General features: G+C 34.0%; 1 protein-coding gene across 1 annotated transcript in view; it reads left to right on the top strand.

Moving 5' to 3' along the window:
* The first annotated feature begins 1,310 nt into the window (after nt 1-1,310).
* The window catches only part of LOC111712829 (pyruvate carboxylase 1), a 29,541-nt gene continuing 12,269 nt past the window's right edge, over nt 1,311-18,582 (top strand). The window contains exons 1-18 of the mRNA XM_023487566.1: nt 1,311-1,413; nt 2,798-2,842; nt 4,154-4,252; nt 6,067-6,111; nt 6,511-6,601; nt 7,591-7,725; nt 8,292-8,417; nt 8,560-8,796; nt 8,938-9,073; nt 9,996-10,064; nt 10,224-10,376; nt 11,123-11,224; nt 11,619-11,691; nt 12,203-12,250; nt 12,610-12,696; nt 13,115-13,205; nt 14,791-14,924; nt 15,466-15,603. Of these exons, the coding sequence (XP_023343334.1) occupies nt 1,358-1,413; nt 2,798-2,842; nt 4,154-4,252; nt 6,067-6,111; nt 6,511-6,601; nt 7,591-7,725; nt 8,292-8,417; nt 8,560-8,796; nt 8,938-9,073; nt 9,996-10,064; nt 10,224-10,376; nt 11,123-11,224; nt 11,619-11,691; nt 12,203-12,250; nt 12,610-12,696; nt 13,115-13,205; nt 14,791-14,924; nt 15,466-15,603 (1,865 nt within the window). The 5' untranslated portion in view covers nt 1,311-1,357. The remainder of the gene's footprint in view (nt 1,414-2,797; nt 2,843-4,153; nt 4,253-6,066; nt 6,112-6,510; nt 6,602-7,590; nt 7,726-8,291; nt 8,418-8,559; nt 8,797-8,937; nt 9,074-9,995; nt 10,065-10,223; nt 10,377-11,122; nt 11,225-11,618; nt 11,692-12,202; nt 12,251-12,609; nt 12,697-13,114; nt 13,206-14,790; nt 14,925-15,465; nt 15,604-18,582) is intronic.

The following is an 18,582-nucleotide window of genomic DNA, read 5'->3' as shown; positions in this document are numbered from 1 at the left end:
CCCCCCTATTATCTGCGTACGAGGATCACAGTTTGAACTCGTGATATAGTTCTACGTTGTCTGGACTCTGGAGCCCCCCACACTCAGTGTGTAGTCAGAGAAACGGAGAGAAAGGATAAGGAGTAAAAAATTTGAATTAACGCTTATAAACATCAACTTTTTTAAAAAAAAATTAATAAGTTAAGTGATACTGATATAGTGCATCAAGTTTTATTTTTTTGAAAGCATAATTGTTCTTCATTATTTGCATTGATAAGGGTTTTATTTTATTTTTGTCTTAAATTGGCATTTTTTGCGATGATAATTTGTGTAATATGTAATTTTGCCCTTAATAATTCGTAAAATGATATGTGATTGAGAATATGAAGGTTATTTTCAAAATTCTGGAATTTAATATTTTGATCATTATTTTATAATTTAATTTGAAATAAAAATAGGATTAAAATTTATTTTCAATTTCTTTCGTAAAATGGGATGTTATAGCTTAAAAATATATATTTCTTTATCATTGTAAAATAATTAAGTTTTAAAATTTATGTGGGTAACAATTCGAAATCCACAATATTCTATTTTAGACGTTTTAATTGATTTTTTAAATTGTAAATCAGTTGTGTTATGTTTTTAAACTCCAGATGTTAGTTTGTGTATATCTGAGAACTGATTCAAGAATTAGATAATTCTATTGTTTGCGAATTCAGATGTTGGTTTGTGTATATCTGAGAACTGATTCAAGAATTAGATAATTCTATTGTTTGCGAATTCAGATGTTAGTTTGTGTATATCTGAGAACTGATTCAAGAATTAGATAATTCTATTGTTTGCGAATTCAGATGTTCGTTTGTTTATATCTGAGAACTGAATTAAGATTTAGATAAGTCTATTGTGTGTTTCAGATGTTAGTTTTGTGTGTAAATGCGAGCTGAGAATTTGTTGCTAAGGGACCTATTGTAAAAAATATAACAATTAGTTGAAAACGAGGTTTCCAAGATTTAAAACCTGTTTGTATAAGACTGAAGGGGGTACTTGGACAGTTTCAAATGGAAGGGGATACTACTAGACCAGTTTATCACAATCAGTCGAGTGCATATAAACCTGCATTCCACTTCTAGTGAACATTAGTCTTTAATAATATTTTACTGAAAATATAATATTTCAATACCTGCTTAATTACGGAGTACCTTAATTTACAAATGACCTTCCAAGTTTAGAGTTGCATGCCCAATTTACAACAGTACCCTTTTCACTTTCATGAGAAAGAAAGTCTTTTTCACAGAAACGGCAATATTTTGTAAATTATGTAATGTACGTACACGTACACAATAGGTTAGTTTTTTTTTGTATCGTTTCAGACGTCAACATGGCGGGATTATGTACAGGGAAGATTTTAAGAAGCTATCCTCCCTCAAGTTCCAGGTATTAAAATGTACAACTTACAAACTTAAATGTACACTGTTCACGTACGGTTTACAAACTGTGCTGTACATTGTACAGCTTACAAACTGTACTGTACACTGTACAGTTCACAAACTGCTGTACACTGTACAGTTCACAAACTGTGCTGTACGTACAGTTTACGGACTGTGCTGTGCACTGTACAGTTTACAAACTGTTCTGTACACTGTACAGTTCACAAACTGTGCTGTACGTACAGTTTACGGACTGTGCTGTGCACTGTACAGTTTACAAACTGTTCTGTACACTACAGTTTACAAACTGTCCTGTACACTGAACAGTTTACAAACGATGCTGTACACTACAGTTAACAAACTGTGCTGTAAACTGCACTGTTTACAAACTATGCTGTACACTGTACAGTATACAAACTGTGTAGTTCACTATACAACTTACAAACTTAAATGTACACTGTTCATGTACGGTTTCTAAACTATGCTGCACACTGAACAGTTTACAAACTGTGCTGTACACTGTACAGCTTACAAACGATGCTGTATACTTTGCATATTGTACTGTACAGAGTCAACCAGAAAATGGTGAAATAAATGTCTTTTGTTCTTGCTTTTTGTACTTGTCTTATTTACGACTAATGCATTCATCTTTTAAACATGTTATAACATTTTTAGAGATTCACTGTCAAATTATAGAATCAGCGACATTTCTTTGTCAAAAGTAAGATTGAAGACGACAATTCGACAAGTGCGTTGAAATGCATGTGTGATCAACCTTGTGCAGTACTTGTACCTGATATTTGAAATGTTTAAAAATGATTACGCTTGCATTTCTATATTTATACAATTGCAAATCCGTTCAAAAGATATTTATTAATTATAATTTACTCTTCTGGCAGTAGATTAAATAATATTCGTTATTATGACAAATAATTGTCCAGCTCTGTACAAAGATGCTTTATTTAGTTAAATACCAAAGTAAAGTTTCCTTCACCAAAATTAACATACGGCATAACACGGCAGATGGCATGGTCTTAATTGTAATCTTTAGATGTAAAGAATTCCGGTTCGTCCAAGAAAGAGTGTAACCCTGGAACATACAGTCGTTGCCATGTGAACAGAGAAAATAATTTCGTCTTTTAAAGTTTTTTTTTACCAGAAACGTCGCTGATAATTCTGTTATTTGAACGGAAATAGCTCTTAAAAAGTGTTGGTAATTTTTTCACCAATAGTTTATGACTTTTGTCATTTGATAATAACGAATTATGCAAAAATAGAAAATATGAGGAAAAAACTAGTTTTAAATCTTCACAATTCTCTTTACTTTTTATTTCTATATTTGTCTCTTTCCTTTATTATAATATGAATTCATAAATGATAAATTATTATAGAATATTCGGATCCTGCAGACACTATCTATCTACCTCTCCTGTCAGGTTTATTAATATATTTTCTAATTTCTAATATTAAATTACAGTTTGTTTATATCCATTTTTATAACTTTTATTTTGAATGAACGTCAAATAGTATTGATTTGAATCCCAGTTGGTATTTCTCAAGTTGCAATATGTCAATCTAAACATGGGGGGGGGGGGAGTGTTAACTATTAAGAGAGTTCTCATTTAAGTTTTTTTTTCGCGGAATAAGAATTTTTTTCTCTTTATTTGATTTTTATTAGAACGCAAAATTTCGCAAAAAAAGTTAACATTTTTTCTTATTTTTCTACGAAATCCAAAAAATGCGAAATTTTCGGCAGAACTAAAAATGTCTCCAAAAATGAGATTTTTTACGCAACTATTTTTCATTTCCCTGGAAACCCTGAACTTTGCATTTAATTAATAGTTTGTTTTATTTATTCTTGATATTAGACACTGACAAATCTCGGCAGTAAATTGTTCAAACTAGTTTTATATCCAAGTCTAACCAACTTAAATAACATTTATATAAATACAGGAAGTCCAAATATATAAGTGTAACTTATAAGTCTAATAACTTACTTGAGATTAGAATTGAGATGAAAACTTTTAATGAATTTCTATGAAATAAAATATCATAACTCAATGCACGTTAATCCCTTCATGAAGCACAAATACGCATATTTCGGGTCTGAAACCTTTATTATTAGTCCAGATGGACAACTTCGACCTATATTTTTAGTCCGGAAGATCAACTTCCACCTTTGTTAGTCCGGATGGACATCTATGACCTATATTTTTAGTCCGAAAGGACACCTTCAACCCATATTTTTAGTCCGGATGGACAACTTCAACCTATATTTTTATTCCGGATGGACAACTTCAACCTATATTTTTAGTCCGGATGGACAACTTAGACCTATTTAGTCCTGATAAACAACTTCAACCTATATTTTTAGCCCTGATGGACAACTTAGGCAGTTTTAGTCCGGAAAGACAACTTAGACCTATATTTTTAGTCCGGAAGGACAACTTCGACCTAATTTTTAGTCCGGATGGATAACTTCAACCTATATTTTTTAGTCCGGATGGACAACTTAGACCTTTCTAGTCCGGATAAAAAACTTCAACCTATATTTTTAGTCCGGATGGACAACTTTGACCTATATTTTTAGCACGGATGGACAAGTTAAACCTAATTTTTAGCCCGGATGAACACCAACAACCTATATTTTTGTCCGGATAAACAACTTCGACCTATATTTTAAGTCCGGATGGACAACTACTACCTAAATTTTTAGTCCAGATGGACAATAAAACTTATATTTTTAGTCCGGATGGACAACTGACACCTATCAAGAAGGTGATGGTGGCGAATAGAGGAGAAATTGCTATCCGAGTATTCAGAGCTTGTACTGAGATGGGAATAAGGTATTTAACAGTACATTAATAGATATATAGAGTACATATCCCCCCCCTCCCCTAGCACCCCACCCCTTCCCTCCATTTCCTGCCTGGGCCAGCTAGAACCCCCTCCCTTTAGCGTCTGAGCATACTGCTGTTAGCAGTTTAACTAATATACCGCCGTTGAGGTCACTGAGACTGTAGAAAGCTGAGAGAAAACAGGATTCTGCTTGCTTTCTTTTACACTTTACCTACTTGTACAAACTTCATGCTAGCCCCTCTAGACCGAGAAAATCATCTACCTGATTCCGCTAGTACTTGCTTAAGTACATGGCTACAATAGTGTGGAAGACGGTCACCTTATAATCCTTCTCTTCTTGGAATCCTCTCTGTGTGGAAGGAGAGACCGTGAGTAGCAAACAAGTAAATGGTTACGTATCCCGACGGTTCTTCATTCTATCTGTAACAGCAGAGCTTCTGGATATTTAACCTCTTGGGTGCACAAGACACATATAAAATAAGACACTACTGAAGTATTGTCTTGGGGCACTCCAGGGGTCAAACATCACGAAGTGATGCTCTGCTATGGCTGGTGACACCACAGCTGTCAATCATCAGACTCCTGAATATAATAAATATCAGTAGTCTGTATATATTGTCGCTATATAACTTTATTTACTCTATTAGTACACTGTACTGGAACGTTTAAGAGATTGCTATCCCAGCCTAAACGGATTGTTTTGTTTGTTAAGTTGTAACTTGAATTATGAATTTTTAAAATTATTATCGTATCTAGCAAGAAATCTTTTGTTCGTAAAAATATCGTTCCCTACCCCCCCCCCCTTAAGTTGGTCTTTTCGCTACAATTATTTGTCTGGAGCAAAACTAATCGTTTTGAAAATAGATTTTGTTAATCAGGTTTTTTAACAGTTTGACGCAGCCTGCGCTAAGCCTAAAGAGTTTGCTGCGGGGGGGGGGGGGGGTTGCAAGAGGAGCAGAGTTTTCCTTACGGAGTAAAATTTTTGTATTTTGGTTGTACAATGGAGTTTTTATGTGCCCTAAAATGATCCAAAAACCAGGTTCCCTTAGAAGTTTTTTTGAAATTCTTGAAGCTTTTTTAATTGGGGTAAAGCATGATATTAAGGAAAAATTGTGATACTTTTCCTCAAAGGTTTTGCATAATATCCTGTGTGAGACAAAACGAGCAGATAAAAATAATGATAATTAAACAAAACTTGAAAAAAAATCTTGTTTTACACTTAGCTGTCTTATTAGTCCAAGCAGTTTATGCCTGAGCCACAATAAAGGGTTTTAAAGATTCTTTGAATTCTCTTCCATTAGAACTTAACATAAAATTGGGAAATAGGACTCAGTTCTTAGTATAATGGAACTTTTCTAAAATATTTGATTTCTCTTCCCCATAGGGAATGGGGGAAACTTATTAATATTTTTTTGGGGATATTATGGTTTTTTTTCTTCCCTAATAATATCACCATTCAGAAATAAATGTGAAGAAATATCTTATGCATTTTTTCCCAGACTCATAGAGTTAATACAGTGATATTAATATGCTTCTTCTTCTTCTAATAAATTTTTTCTTCCCTTTCCTCCCTTTTTTCTTTTCTGGCCCTTTTCTTTGCCTTCCCCTGTTTCCTTTTTTCTTCCTTTTTCTTTTTCTCTCTTTCCCTGAATCTTCTTCCCTGGACTGAATTCTTCCCCCCCCCCCGCCCCCTCCTGAAGGAGGATTAAAAGTAAGAATTTTCTCCCCTGTGTGAAGCCATGTAAAAGCCTCTAAAACGATGCCCAGTATCTGTAAAAAATATTCAGTTGAATTTGTTTAGATCGGTTGCCATTTACAGTGAGCAGGATAGGAGGCATATTCACAGGTATAGCAGACTCAATATTTTTACAAGAAATGTGTTAAAAATTTTAAATTCTGAATGCATTATTTCTTCTTATAGCGTACTTCAAACTCGTCAAAATTATTCAAATTTTTGGTAAAGTGACTGACAAAATATTTTAGAATTTACATTCCCTATTCACAATGGTTCCTTTTTAATTTTTGTCTGTGCAAGTCAAAAAGGATGATGATACCATTTTTCGAAGTGAAAAATGATTATTTTGTATTGCGGTTTTTCTTTGACATTGACTTGTGGGTAAATGCAGTAAAAAGGCCGGCAAAATACTAAAAGGTTTAAAGGGTACCAAAGTGAATCGATGGAGAATCAGTTAGAACTTAGTAGATATTCCCTTTAATGATGTTTATGGTAAATATGACTGTTAAGGGTGAAAGCTGATGAAGCTTACCTAGTTGGAAAAGGACTATCCCCAGTAGGAGCTTATCTTGATGTCCCGGGGATTATTAGAATTGCTCAGGTAAGTTGGAGGTAGTTACAAAGCATAAATAGTTGACCGACAGATGTGAAGTGGTATGGGGGGGGGGGGTGAAAAGAAATGAAAGATTAAAAATATGTCGTCTTCCTGTTTACACAGGTTTTTGGATTTCACATAAATAAATAATAAATTTAGTTAGCTACTATTAAGCTTTAATATACAATATTTTCGGAAAAATATTTGTTCTTTCTTCCTCAATTTTTTTGAGTGAATGTTTCAAAATATCCCTTACGGTAACATATTTCTAAAACTTAATTGGAATTCCCCTTTCTTCCAAAATCTATATTTCGCCGGTCATACAGGAGTTCTGTTTGTAGATAATTTTGATTATTGTAAAATTTTAAAATTGCATTTTTTAAATCTTAAAAGTTGAATTTGCATAATGAAACCTTTGGAAATAGTTTGTGCAAAGTTTGATGTATCATCATTTATATTAGTTATTTGTTTAATCGTACTTTTCTAAGATGTGTGGGGGGGGGGTGCATAAAGATCTGACCCTGTATATCTCGTATCATCCTTGGTTCAATTACTTTAAATTTTGGATAAACCCAACTTTGGTTCGGGTAAAAAAGTGTGGGTTTAAAAATGGAATACTTTTTTCTCCTGAGCTGAAAACTTTAGAATGGTGGATATTGAGATTAATGCTTGATCCTCTCTTTTTCTTAATATCGATACTAACCTTATCTTGTACATGTATCCTAAAAGGTGTAAAAAATTTAAACAATCAGCGTATGAAGCCGATATATTTGTAATTTTGCGCGCCATTTAAGAATATATACAGAAACGGGAGGGACTCGTTTAAATTAAAAAAAACCCGGTTTTTGATTTTTCTCTACTAAATCCAAGAAAGAACGGTATAAGAAGAAAATCAAAAGTGTGTCCATTGGATACTCAGATTAAGTAATCGGGATTAAGGATATCTCATTCTTAAGTTTTCAGCTCCGGCTGCTTTATTTTCCTAAATGTTGTAGGAGCACGATGTTGAAGCAATCCATCCTGGATACGGATTCCTCTCTGAAAGATCTGACTTCGCTGATGCCTGTGTTAAGGCAGGAATCAGGTTTATTGGTCCTCCAGCTGCTGTTATGGCAAGGATGGGAGATAAGGTAGCAAAACTACTAAATACATATTTTGTCATAACCGCGAAATTAAACTAAGAAGATAGGGACGGGCAATTATTGGTTTAAAAAAAAGTCATTAATAACTAAAATAAAATTCTGGAAATTATCATTATGTGAAAAGTTTTGGTTGGATTATTATTGTTATATTTTAATTGTTTTGACGAAAAATATTTTTTTCAGTCATATAAACGAAAAGAAATTTTCCATAGTTTTGAGATGAAAAAATGTATTTTGAAAAAGATTTTTATCTCTACAAGGTTCCATTCTATTTTCTATAAAATTTTCTTGATATTTGTTCTCTTAAAATATATTTTATTAAGGTTGCTGCTAGATAATTTGTTATAGCTGCTGGACCACCTTTTATCCTAGGAACACATCATTAATATATTTTATTAAGGTTGCTGCGAGACAATCTGCTATAGCTGCTGGACTACCTTTTATCCCAGGAACAGATCATTAATATATTTTATTAAGGTTGCTGCTAGACAATCTGCTATTGCTGCTGGACTACCTTTTATCCCAGGAACAGATCATTAATATATTTTATTAAGGTTGCTGCGAGACAATCTGCTATTGCTGCTGGACTACCTATTATCCCAGGAACAGATCATGCCATTAATACTGCAGAGGAAGCTTTAGAGTTTGTTGAATCTCATGGAGTACCTGTCATCTTTAAGGTAAACTTTGCTACAAACTAAAAAATTTTAATGGCTTTGCACAGTATGCAGTGCTTCGAATCAATTAAAATTAATGGTCTTTTCCATTGTTTTCAAATACTTTTTATGGGTATTTATTAAACTTTATATGCAATACATTTAGGCTGCCTTCGGTGGTGGAGGTCGAGGAATGAGGGTTGTAACTAGGTTAGAGGACGTGAAAGAACAGTTTGAACGAGCACATTCGGAGGCTGTTAAGTCCTTTGGTAATGGATCCATCTTTATTGAACGGTTTATTGACCGGCCTCGACATATTGAGGTTCAGATCATGGGAGACAAGCATGGAAACATTGTTCATCTCTTCGACAGGGATTGCTCTGTGCAGAGAAGACATCAAAAGGTAAAAATATTAATCCTGTTGAATTTGAATTGATAAAATACTTGTTAAGAGGAAAAAGATTCAAACTGATGTATGATAACCCGGTTATTCTCGAGTTTTTCTAAAAAGAATTTGTTCTGGCCAATCTTAAATTATCTTCAGGTTGTTGAAATAGCTCCGGCCTTCAATCTGGACCCTGTGGTACGTCAAAACATACTTGATGATGCTGTCAAGCTTTGTGACTCGGTTGGATACAGTAATGCTGGAACAGTAGAGTTCCTTGTGGAACCTTCCACTGGTAACTTCAAACTTCAAACAGTAAAATTGGAACAGTTAAAAATTAAAACCGGAAACTTTAAACAGGAACAGTAAACTTGGAGCAGTTAAATTTGAAACAGCTAACTTGAAACAATATAAACTTGGAACAGTAAACTTGGAACAGTATAAACTTGGAACAGTAAACTTGGAACAGTAAACTTGGAACAGTAAACTAGGAACATTTAACTTGGAACATTAAACTTGGAACATTAAACTTGGAACAGTGTAAACTTGAAACTATAAACTTGAAACTGTATAAACTTGAAACTGTAACCTTGAAACTGCAATCTTGAAACTGCAATCTTGAAACTGTATAAACTTAAAACAGTAAACTTAAAACGGTAAACTTTTGTAAGTAAACTTTTGTAAGTAAACTTAAAACAGTTAACTTAAAACAGTAAACTTAAAACAGTGAACTTAAAACAGTAAACTTAAAACAGTAAACTTAAAACAGTAAACTTTAAACAGTAAACTTAAAACAGTGAACTTAAAACAGTAAACTTAAAACAGTAAACTTTGAACAGTAAACTTTGAACAGTAAACTTTGAACAGTAAACTTTGAACAGTAAACTTTGAACAGTAAACTTTGAACAGTAAACTTTGAACCGTAAACTTTGAACCGTAAACTTGAAACCGTAAACTTGAAACAGTAAACTTGAAAAAGTTAACTTGGAACAGTGTAAACTTTATACAGTGAACTTAAAACAGTAAACTTAAAATAGTAAACTTGGAATTGTTTAAACTTGCTAACTTTATAAACTATCCACAGTATAAACTTGGAACAAATAAACCTGGAACAGTAAACTTGAAATGGTTCAGTGCTAACTTGGAATGGTAAACTTGGAACAGTAAACATACAACTGTAAACTTTGAATTTTAAATTAAATTTTTTTCTAATTTAGGTCGCCATTATTTTATGGAGGTTAATGCAAGACTTCAAGTAGAGCATACTGTTACTGAAGAAGTAACAGGTTAGCGTTTCGTTGAAAATTATATCATTTGGTATCCTTGCATCATGTATGAATTATTGAAGCAATCAATCATTTACCAAACCAGGGGAAGGGTGTGAAAATTGCAGATTGTTTTAATGTACGACGTGCATTTTTCTATGATAATTGAAAAATCTCCAGGTATTGATCTGGTACAGACCCAGATCCGTGTATGTGAAGGACATTCTCTACCTAGCCTAGGCCTCACCCAGGAGACCATCCAGACCCATGGAGCAGCTATTCAGAGCAGGGTTACTACTGAAGACCCTGCAAAGGGATTCCAGCCAGATACAGGTATATTATACATCTGAGGTCTCCATTTACTTGTATAAGAAAACTAAAAATCCAATTAGCCATTGCGGCACTATTATTTGTCCATGGAGCTGCTTTACCCAGCAGGGTTAATATTGAGGATCAGTACAGATCCCCATTTTCTTGCATAAGAAAAATTAAATTAAAAAATTTTCTGAAATTCATTGCAGGGAAGTGTGATATACATGAATAATTGTTATTTTGATATTGTTGAGGACGAATTGAGGTGTACAGATCTTATATTGAGGTGTACAGATCAGGGCAGGGTATGGGAATATAAATAAGTAATATTTTGACATGGTTCAGGACGGATTGAGGTGTATAGATCAGGGCAGGGGTATGGGAATATAAATAAGTAATATTTTGACATGGTTCAGGATGGATTGAGGTGTATATATCAGGGCAGGGTATGGGAATATAAGTAATTAATATTTTGACATGGTTTAGGACGGATTGAGGTGAATAGATCAGGGCAGGGGTATGGGAATATAAGTAATTCATATTTTGACATGATTTAGGACGGATTGAGGTGCATAGATCTGAGCAGGGTATGGGGATATAAAAAAGTAATATTTTGACATGGTTTAGGACGGATTGAGGTGTACAGATCAGGACAGGGTATGGGAATATAAGTAATTAACATTTTGACATGGTTCAGGACGGATTGAGGTGTACAGATGAGGGCAGGGTATGGGGTTATAAGTAATTAATATTTTGACATGGTTTAGGACGGATTGAGGTGTACAGATCAGGGCAGGGTATGGGGATCAGGTTGGACGGGATTGCGTTCACTGGAGCTGAGATTACTCCAGACTATGATTCTCTCCTAGGAACCAGAATACTGAAATCTAAACATTTGAGATCTGTACCTCTTGACATTCTTAATTTTTGCTTAATTTTTCTCATTTACTTGAAAAGCGGTGATAATTATAACATTTAGTATAAAAAATCCTCATGAAAATGATGCTTCTACAAAAATAGAATTAGAAAAATTAAACTTAATTATTTAATATATTAAAACAAAGTTCTGATCTCTGAAAAAGATAAAGTCATTTTTAATCGTTTCAAACGAAGAAATTGTCAAATTGAATTGTCATTTAAACTTCTTAAATTTTTGTCCTACATACCTCTTGGTAAATCAATCTAACGGAAATTTAAGTGTCTAAATAAGCGTCTTTTTTGACACCCTGTGTTTTTATTTTAAGTTAAATATTCTGAATATAGTTAAGATTATCAGTCGTGGAATGACGTTCCAAGATGCTGCGTCTAAAATGAGACGAGCACTCACTGAGTTTAGGAATTGTAACCATTAATATTTTATGCAGTTTTCTGTGATTATTAAAGGGATTGTGATTAAAATTGACCATTTATATATAGTGGTATGGTCAACTCGCATCAGTACCACTAAAATGATGTTATTTTTTTTATTGTGTCCATAAAGTGATGCGGATTTCTTGCTTCAAAACCAAAGGAGGAAGTTGTGAAAAGCTAAAAAACGACAAAATATCACATATTAATGATAAAGGGTTTTAAATGTCGAGTTGTGAATTTGCTATAGCTCTGCTTTAACAGAAACCTGAAACACCCACTTCAAACTATGAGGACAGTCCATGTATAGTATACTAGAAACACCCACTTCAAACTATGAGGACAGTCCATGAGTATACTAGAAACACCCACTTCAAACTATGAGGACAGTCCATGTATATTGCACTAGAAACACCCACTTCAAACTATGACGACAGTCCATGTATATTACTAGGAATAAAATCTGTAAATTAGCAAAATGTTTACTTTTAACTATTTAGAATTCGTGGAGTTAAAACCAACATTCCTTTCATCCGAAATGTTCTCAGGAATTTTTTCTCTTTCCTTATATATTGGGATTAGTTTTTAAGATTCTTACCAACTACTTTATACCAATAACCAATTTGCAAAAAATCCTTAAGCTAAGTCTAGATCAAGCGATTGCTACTTAAATTCTTCCTAATCAGAGCTACAGTACAAGATGTATGACAAGGGTAAAATCAAAGGGCCTGCAGCTTGAACCCTCTCCGAATAGTGCATGCCCAACTTTCAGCTTAAAACATTTTCGTTAAGAGTTAAATTGACCGAAAAATGATCTTTTTTGGTTCAAATATTGTTTTTCTGCATTTAAATTTTTCCCTCCGTAAATACCATTTTGAATTTTTCTGAAGAGTATTTATTTCTGCAGTCATCCTCAGTTCTTGAACGAGACTATCTCAACTCGGTTCATTGATGAAAATCCGCAACTCTTTGATTTCAAGCCAAGCATGAACAGGTGGGGCATTTTTGCTCAAAATGGGGCTTCTTGCAGATCTCATATTCTTGTAAAACAGTTAGCTTGGTTTTTTTTCAAACATGATTTCTAAATGGTCCCCACACTGCTGTATTAAACATTTTGTAGTAAAAATCAAAGCCCTAAGTCAACTGCCTGACTGACGAGATGCATCCTGATAGTCTTTTTGATGTGATTTTAAGGATTTCCCTTCTTTTTTTAGGCAGTACTTTACGTTCATACAGTTCACTTATTGGCTTTGATTTTGTTGCTTAAACATGTCTTAAGGCTGTAAGGGCAGTTCTCAAAATTTGGGGATCCTGCAATAACATTTGAAAAAATATCGCAAAAAACCCCAGAAATTTTATTTTTTTTCTAAAATCTTTGTTAGAGAACGACTTTCATAAATGTCTTTGTTTAGGGCTAGCAAGTTGCTTAACTACCTGGGAACAGTAATTGTCAACGGACCAACCACCCCATTGGTCACTAATATTCTTCCTGCCAAGATTAAGGTAGTTTTTAATTCAGGGGAACATAGTTCCAAATCATGACAGTGAGAGTCAGGTATGTATATTCAACTTGCATTGAAACTTTCTTATGCATTTACGTTACTGCCTGTCATTCCATTGAATTCAATGCTCGGTTTTATTTTAGGGGAAGAAAGTTCGAACCCTTGATTAAGTTCTAAACCCGACACTGACTGTCAGGTTTGTAACCTCAGCAAGGTTTGGAACTCTGTTCCCCTGCACTTACTTACCTACCCCTTTATTCCGCAAATTCCATGTTTGGGTGAATTTTTTGGGAAGAAAGTTCCAAACATTGATTAAGTTCCCCTGCATTTACATGACTTTTCAGTACAAGTATAAAGCAATTAGGTGGAAAATAGTTCTTGGCTGTTTTGATTATTTTTTTCCACCTAATTTTAATAATGATAACAAGAGATCAGGATGCGATTTTATCTTATGCAAAATAGTTAATACATTAATTAGAATAACTAGAGTTTAATTTACTAGAATAACTAGAGTTAAATTACAACAATTTAATAAACTGCTCTTACAATATCATTTCATTCTGAATTTATTTGGGCCCCCTTTTGTCTTGAAAAACATAGATTTCTTGTGGTAAATTTGAACCATATTCTTAGAAAAGAGGTGTTAAAATTCTTTATATACGAGTTAAGAAACTTTAAATGAATGTGTTAATTGCTTCAACTCAGTCCTCATTCTCCCTCTCCCATTGATTAAAAGTAAAATATTTGGACCAAATTGAGAGATAAAAAGAAGTTACTCATTAAAATTAATTATGCCAATTCAAAAGTTACCGGACCTGGGTTCCGACCAATATGAGCTTTCATTGGTTGCGCGCAATTTTCCAGCTTCTGATTGGCTGTTTGGTTTTTGCAAGCGACACTCTGATTGGTTTTACCTAAGACTTTTCTGGATATCTTGTAATATCTATTTATATACATACTAGTTGAAGAAGGGAGGCGGGAAATAATAAAAGCGAGGGTTGAAAAGAATGTTTAAAAAGTCTCAAAAAGTCCTAAAAAATTAAAAATCCTGGCCGAAATTTATTATTTCCCGCCTCCCTTCAACTAGTAGGTATATAGGTGGTTTTATTTCTTTGCTCGAGCAAATTTCCTCTTAATTTTTATTGTGTTGTCGCTTTCATCCAGGAGCACGTTTGCTTGTGACTCCAGATGTTGATTTTTAAAATATAAATGTGTTCTTATGATTACATTCTCATTTATCCTGAAACTTTTAACTAAACTCACAAAATCCTTTGTGAACATGTGAAAATACTCAACTTAATTATTAAAATTCGGGATAAAATCACTTCAGCGGAGATGAAATATTCTCAACAGGGATATAATATTTATTACTTCCCTACTAGCTGGTATATAATATTGGCAGCAGGGAAGTAATGAATATTATATCCCTGCTGAGAATATTTCATCTCGGCTGAAGTGATTTTATCCCGGATAGCTGGGACAAAATGAAGATGACTTAATAACATAGTATAATAAGGGCAGCCAAGAAATAAAGATTTAATTAACAAAAAGAGGAGATCAAGTCTTTAATAAACTGTTGTACTTAGGTTGAGGCTCCACAAACTCCTCTGACTCGACCTCCCTTTGGTCTCAAGGATGTTCTCCGGGTCGAGGGACCTGAAGGTTTTGCTAAGGCTGTCAGGAAGCATCAAGGAGCTCTTATTACAGATACTACTTTCAGGGATATAATATACTTCATAGCCCTTCCATCCTAGTACTAGTTACAGATACTACATAAAGGGATTTAATATACTTTATAGCCCTACCATCCTTGTACTAGTTACATACACTACTTTCAGGGATATAATATACTTTATATCCCTCCCATCCTTGTACTAGTTACAGACATTACTTTCAGGGATATAATATACTTTAAAGCCCTACCATCCTAGTACTAGTTACAGACACTACTTTCAGGAATATAATGTAAATTAAAATTGCCACTGCAAAACTTTGATTTTAGATTGATAGGTCTAAACATGTCTTTAAAGTTGTACTTTTTTACGTTATTGTCAAAAAAAATATTCGCTGATAAATGTTAGTACAGTTTGAAATTTTGCATAGAGTCTAACAAAACTACCTTTACTGAAGACCTGTTCAAATAAACTTTACATAAGTGTTCTTTACTCACTAAAATGAAAATTAGATGAGTTAGGATGTTTCAATGCTGTACCATCAATCCCACATTATAATTGTTTTGAAGTATAAATATTATTATAAAGAGATGCTCATCAGTCCCTGCTAGCTACTAGGGTTCGAACCCATGATCTTCTCAAGATATCTCCCTTTGTTGCTCATAACTTCTCGAGCTTGTACTCAGTGGAGAACTGGGGAGGAGCTACCTTTGATGTATCAATGAGGTAAATACCGTACTGTACAGTGTACACAGTTCGGTTATAGGTTCTGTTTTATTTATGCAGTACGGTAGTGTACACTAATGTTCTGTGGTATGTACAGTATAGTTTTGTAATGAACATTACTGTCCTGTATGGTTGACATTACGGTAGTTTACACTGCTTCCTGTATTTTGTATAGTACTGTAAAGTACATTACTTACCTGTATTTTGTATAGTAGTGTAGTGTACATAACTATCCTGTATTTTGTACAGTACTGTAGTGTACATTACTATCCTGTATTATGTACAATACTGTAGTGTATATTACTATCCTGTATTTTGTACAGTACTGTAGTGTACATTACTATCCTGTATTATTTAGAGTATTGTAGTGTACACCAATATTTATTATAATGTACAGTACTGTAGTATACACTTCTATCCTGTATTATGTACAGTACTGTAGTAATATATATTATAATGTACAGTACTGTAGTGTACATTTCTATTCTGTAGTATGTACAGTATTGTAGTGTACACTACTATGCAGTATTTGTACAATACTGTGGTGTACACCTCTATCCTGTATTGTGTACAGTACTGTAGTTGAGAGTGCATTAATTGTTTATAGTTGAGCCTAACTTTTCGGATGTTTAGGAAAAACATATAACTCACTTTAGTTGAACACAAATTGTTTAAAAAAACATACATTCTAAAGTTTGAAGATATTTGAGTAAGAAACCGAAGAAACTCCAAATCTCAAAATGTATAATTCAACGAGGAACCAAGCTATCTTTCAAGCTACATTTGATTCAATTACCAATTATCAAGGCAAGATCTCAACTCGTATAATTCAAGAAGGAACCAAGCTATCTTTCAAGCTACATTCGATAAAATATTACATTTTAAAGAATTTCAATGTAATACTTTCTTAGAAAAAGAATTTCAAACTAAAATGTTGGCGTTAATTTGGACACGGAGGGGAGTAAAAAGCAACTCATTCCATTGGTTCTAGAAGTCTGAAAAATGATTACATGCCCTTAATTTTTCTTAAATTCATAGATTCCCTCAGATCTCTCACAATTCTATCTGAATATCATTTCTGTATGCCCTAGTCCAAAATGACAAGCCAAACAAATAATTGTCCTTTTATCGATCCAATAAGGAGTAGGAGAGTCAGCATCTTAAAGAAACTGCTCAATGTTACTGGTGCTGAACAAATTAGCCTTGTTGATATCAATATCAAAGCTTTTCAGCAGCATTGTAACTCTGCAGTACTGATTAAGATTAAATGAATATTTTCCCTTTGAAACAAAATTAATCATACTGTAGATTGTCCAAAGACTGGATAAAGCCATTCCTTTCTCCTCTCTAAGATGTTAAACAAATTGTAATAACTCATGGTCTGGACTCCAGCTGATCTTAAATAAATGCATTATTTTGCATACTTGTTTCCTGTAAATGTTACACTGAATGAAGAAAAAAATTCGTGACTGAAGATATACAAACCTGAAAATAATATTTTAGTTAGAAGTAATTTTGGTTAGGCTAAAGTCTCTACTTGCGATGATATTATAGTTGAAAGATGGGTGTTACCAAATTCATCAATTTTTTAAATATGGCCAAATAATGAACTTTACTCAAACTACCATCCTGTCCTGTTTTTGTGGGTGTTAGGTATTTTCCTAAAAGCATTTTCCCAAGGGCAACTTCCCAAGCGACAATTTCCCATGGGGCATCTTCCCCAATGTGCAATTTCCCAAGTGGTAACTTCACAAAGATTATGGTATGCCTTCTGAGGAGCTGCATGCTGCAATTAGGGGGCCGAGTGCTGCAGCTAGAACAGGCGAAGAGGCTAAGCGCTTGCGGCTAGGAGTTGGCGCTTGGGAAGTTCCACAAGTGGGAAGTCCCCACTTGGAAAAATACCCTTGGGAAGTCGCCACTTGGTAACAAACCCTTTGGGAAGTTGCCCCTTTGGAAAATACTTTTGGAATGTACCTAACATCGGTTTTTTTTTGTACAGTAGTGTACACTGCTATCCTGAATTGTATACTATTCTAATTATCAAATATGTTGTTGTCCAGGTTCCTACATGAGTGTTCTCTACTGTAATGTATACTACTGTCCTGTATTGTGACTGTAGTGAACTGCATTGTGTAAAATTCTGATTATCAACTACGTTGTTGTCCAGGTTCCTGCATGAGTGTTCTCTATACTGAAATGTATACTACTGTCCTGTATTGTGTACTGTAGTGTACTGTACTGTGTAGAATTCTGATTATCAATGAGTGTTCTCTATACTGTAGTGTATACTACTGTCCTGTATTGTGTACTGTAGTGCACACTGTTTTCCTGAATTGTGTACTGTAGTGTACACTGCTATTCTAAATTGTATACTATTCCATTTATCAACTAGGTTGTTGTCCAGGCTCCTGCATGAGTGTTCTCTATACTGTAATGTACACTACTGTCCTGTATTGTGTACTGTAGTGTACTGTACTGTGTAAAATTCTGATTATCAACTAGGTTGTTGTCCAGGTTCCTGCATGAGTGTTCTCTATACTGTAGTGTATACTACTGTCCTGTATTGTGTACTGTAGTGCACACTGTTTTCCTGAATTGTGTACTGTAGTGTACACTGCTATTCTAAATTGTATACTATTCCAATTATCAACTAGGTTGTTGTCAATGAGTGTTCTCTATACTGTAATGTATACTACTGTCCTGTATTGTGTACTGTAGTGTACTGTACTGTGTAGAATTCAGATTATCAATGAGTGTTCTCTATACTGTAATGTATACTACTGTCCTGTATAGTATTGTGTACTGTAGTGTAACGTGCTGTGTAGAATTCTGATTATCAGCTACGTTGTTTTCCAGGTTCCTGCATGAGTGTTCTCTATACTGTAGTGTACACTACTGTCCTGTATTGTGTACTGTAGTGTACTGTACTGTGTAGAATTCTGATTATCAACTATGTTGTTGTCCAGGTTCCTGCATGAG

Source organism: Eurytemora carolleeae, unplaced genomic scaffold (assembly GCF_000591075.1).
Source record: "Eurytemora carolleeae unplaced genomic scaffold, Eaff_2.0 scaffold1333, whole genome shotgun sequence".
NCBI lineage: Eukaryota > Metazoa > Arthropoda > Copepoda > Calanoida > Temoridae > Eurytemora > Eurytemora carolleeae.
Note: the sequence above shows the minus strand (reverse complement) of the source record. Positions and strands in the feature narration are given on the sequence as shown.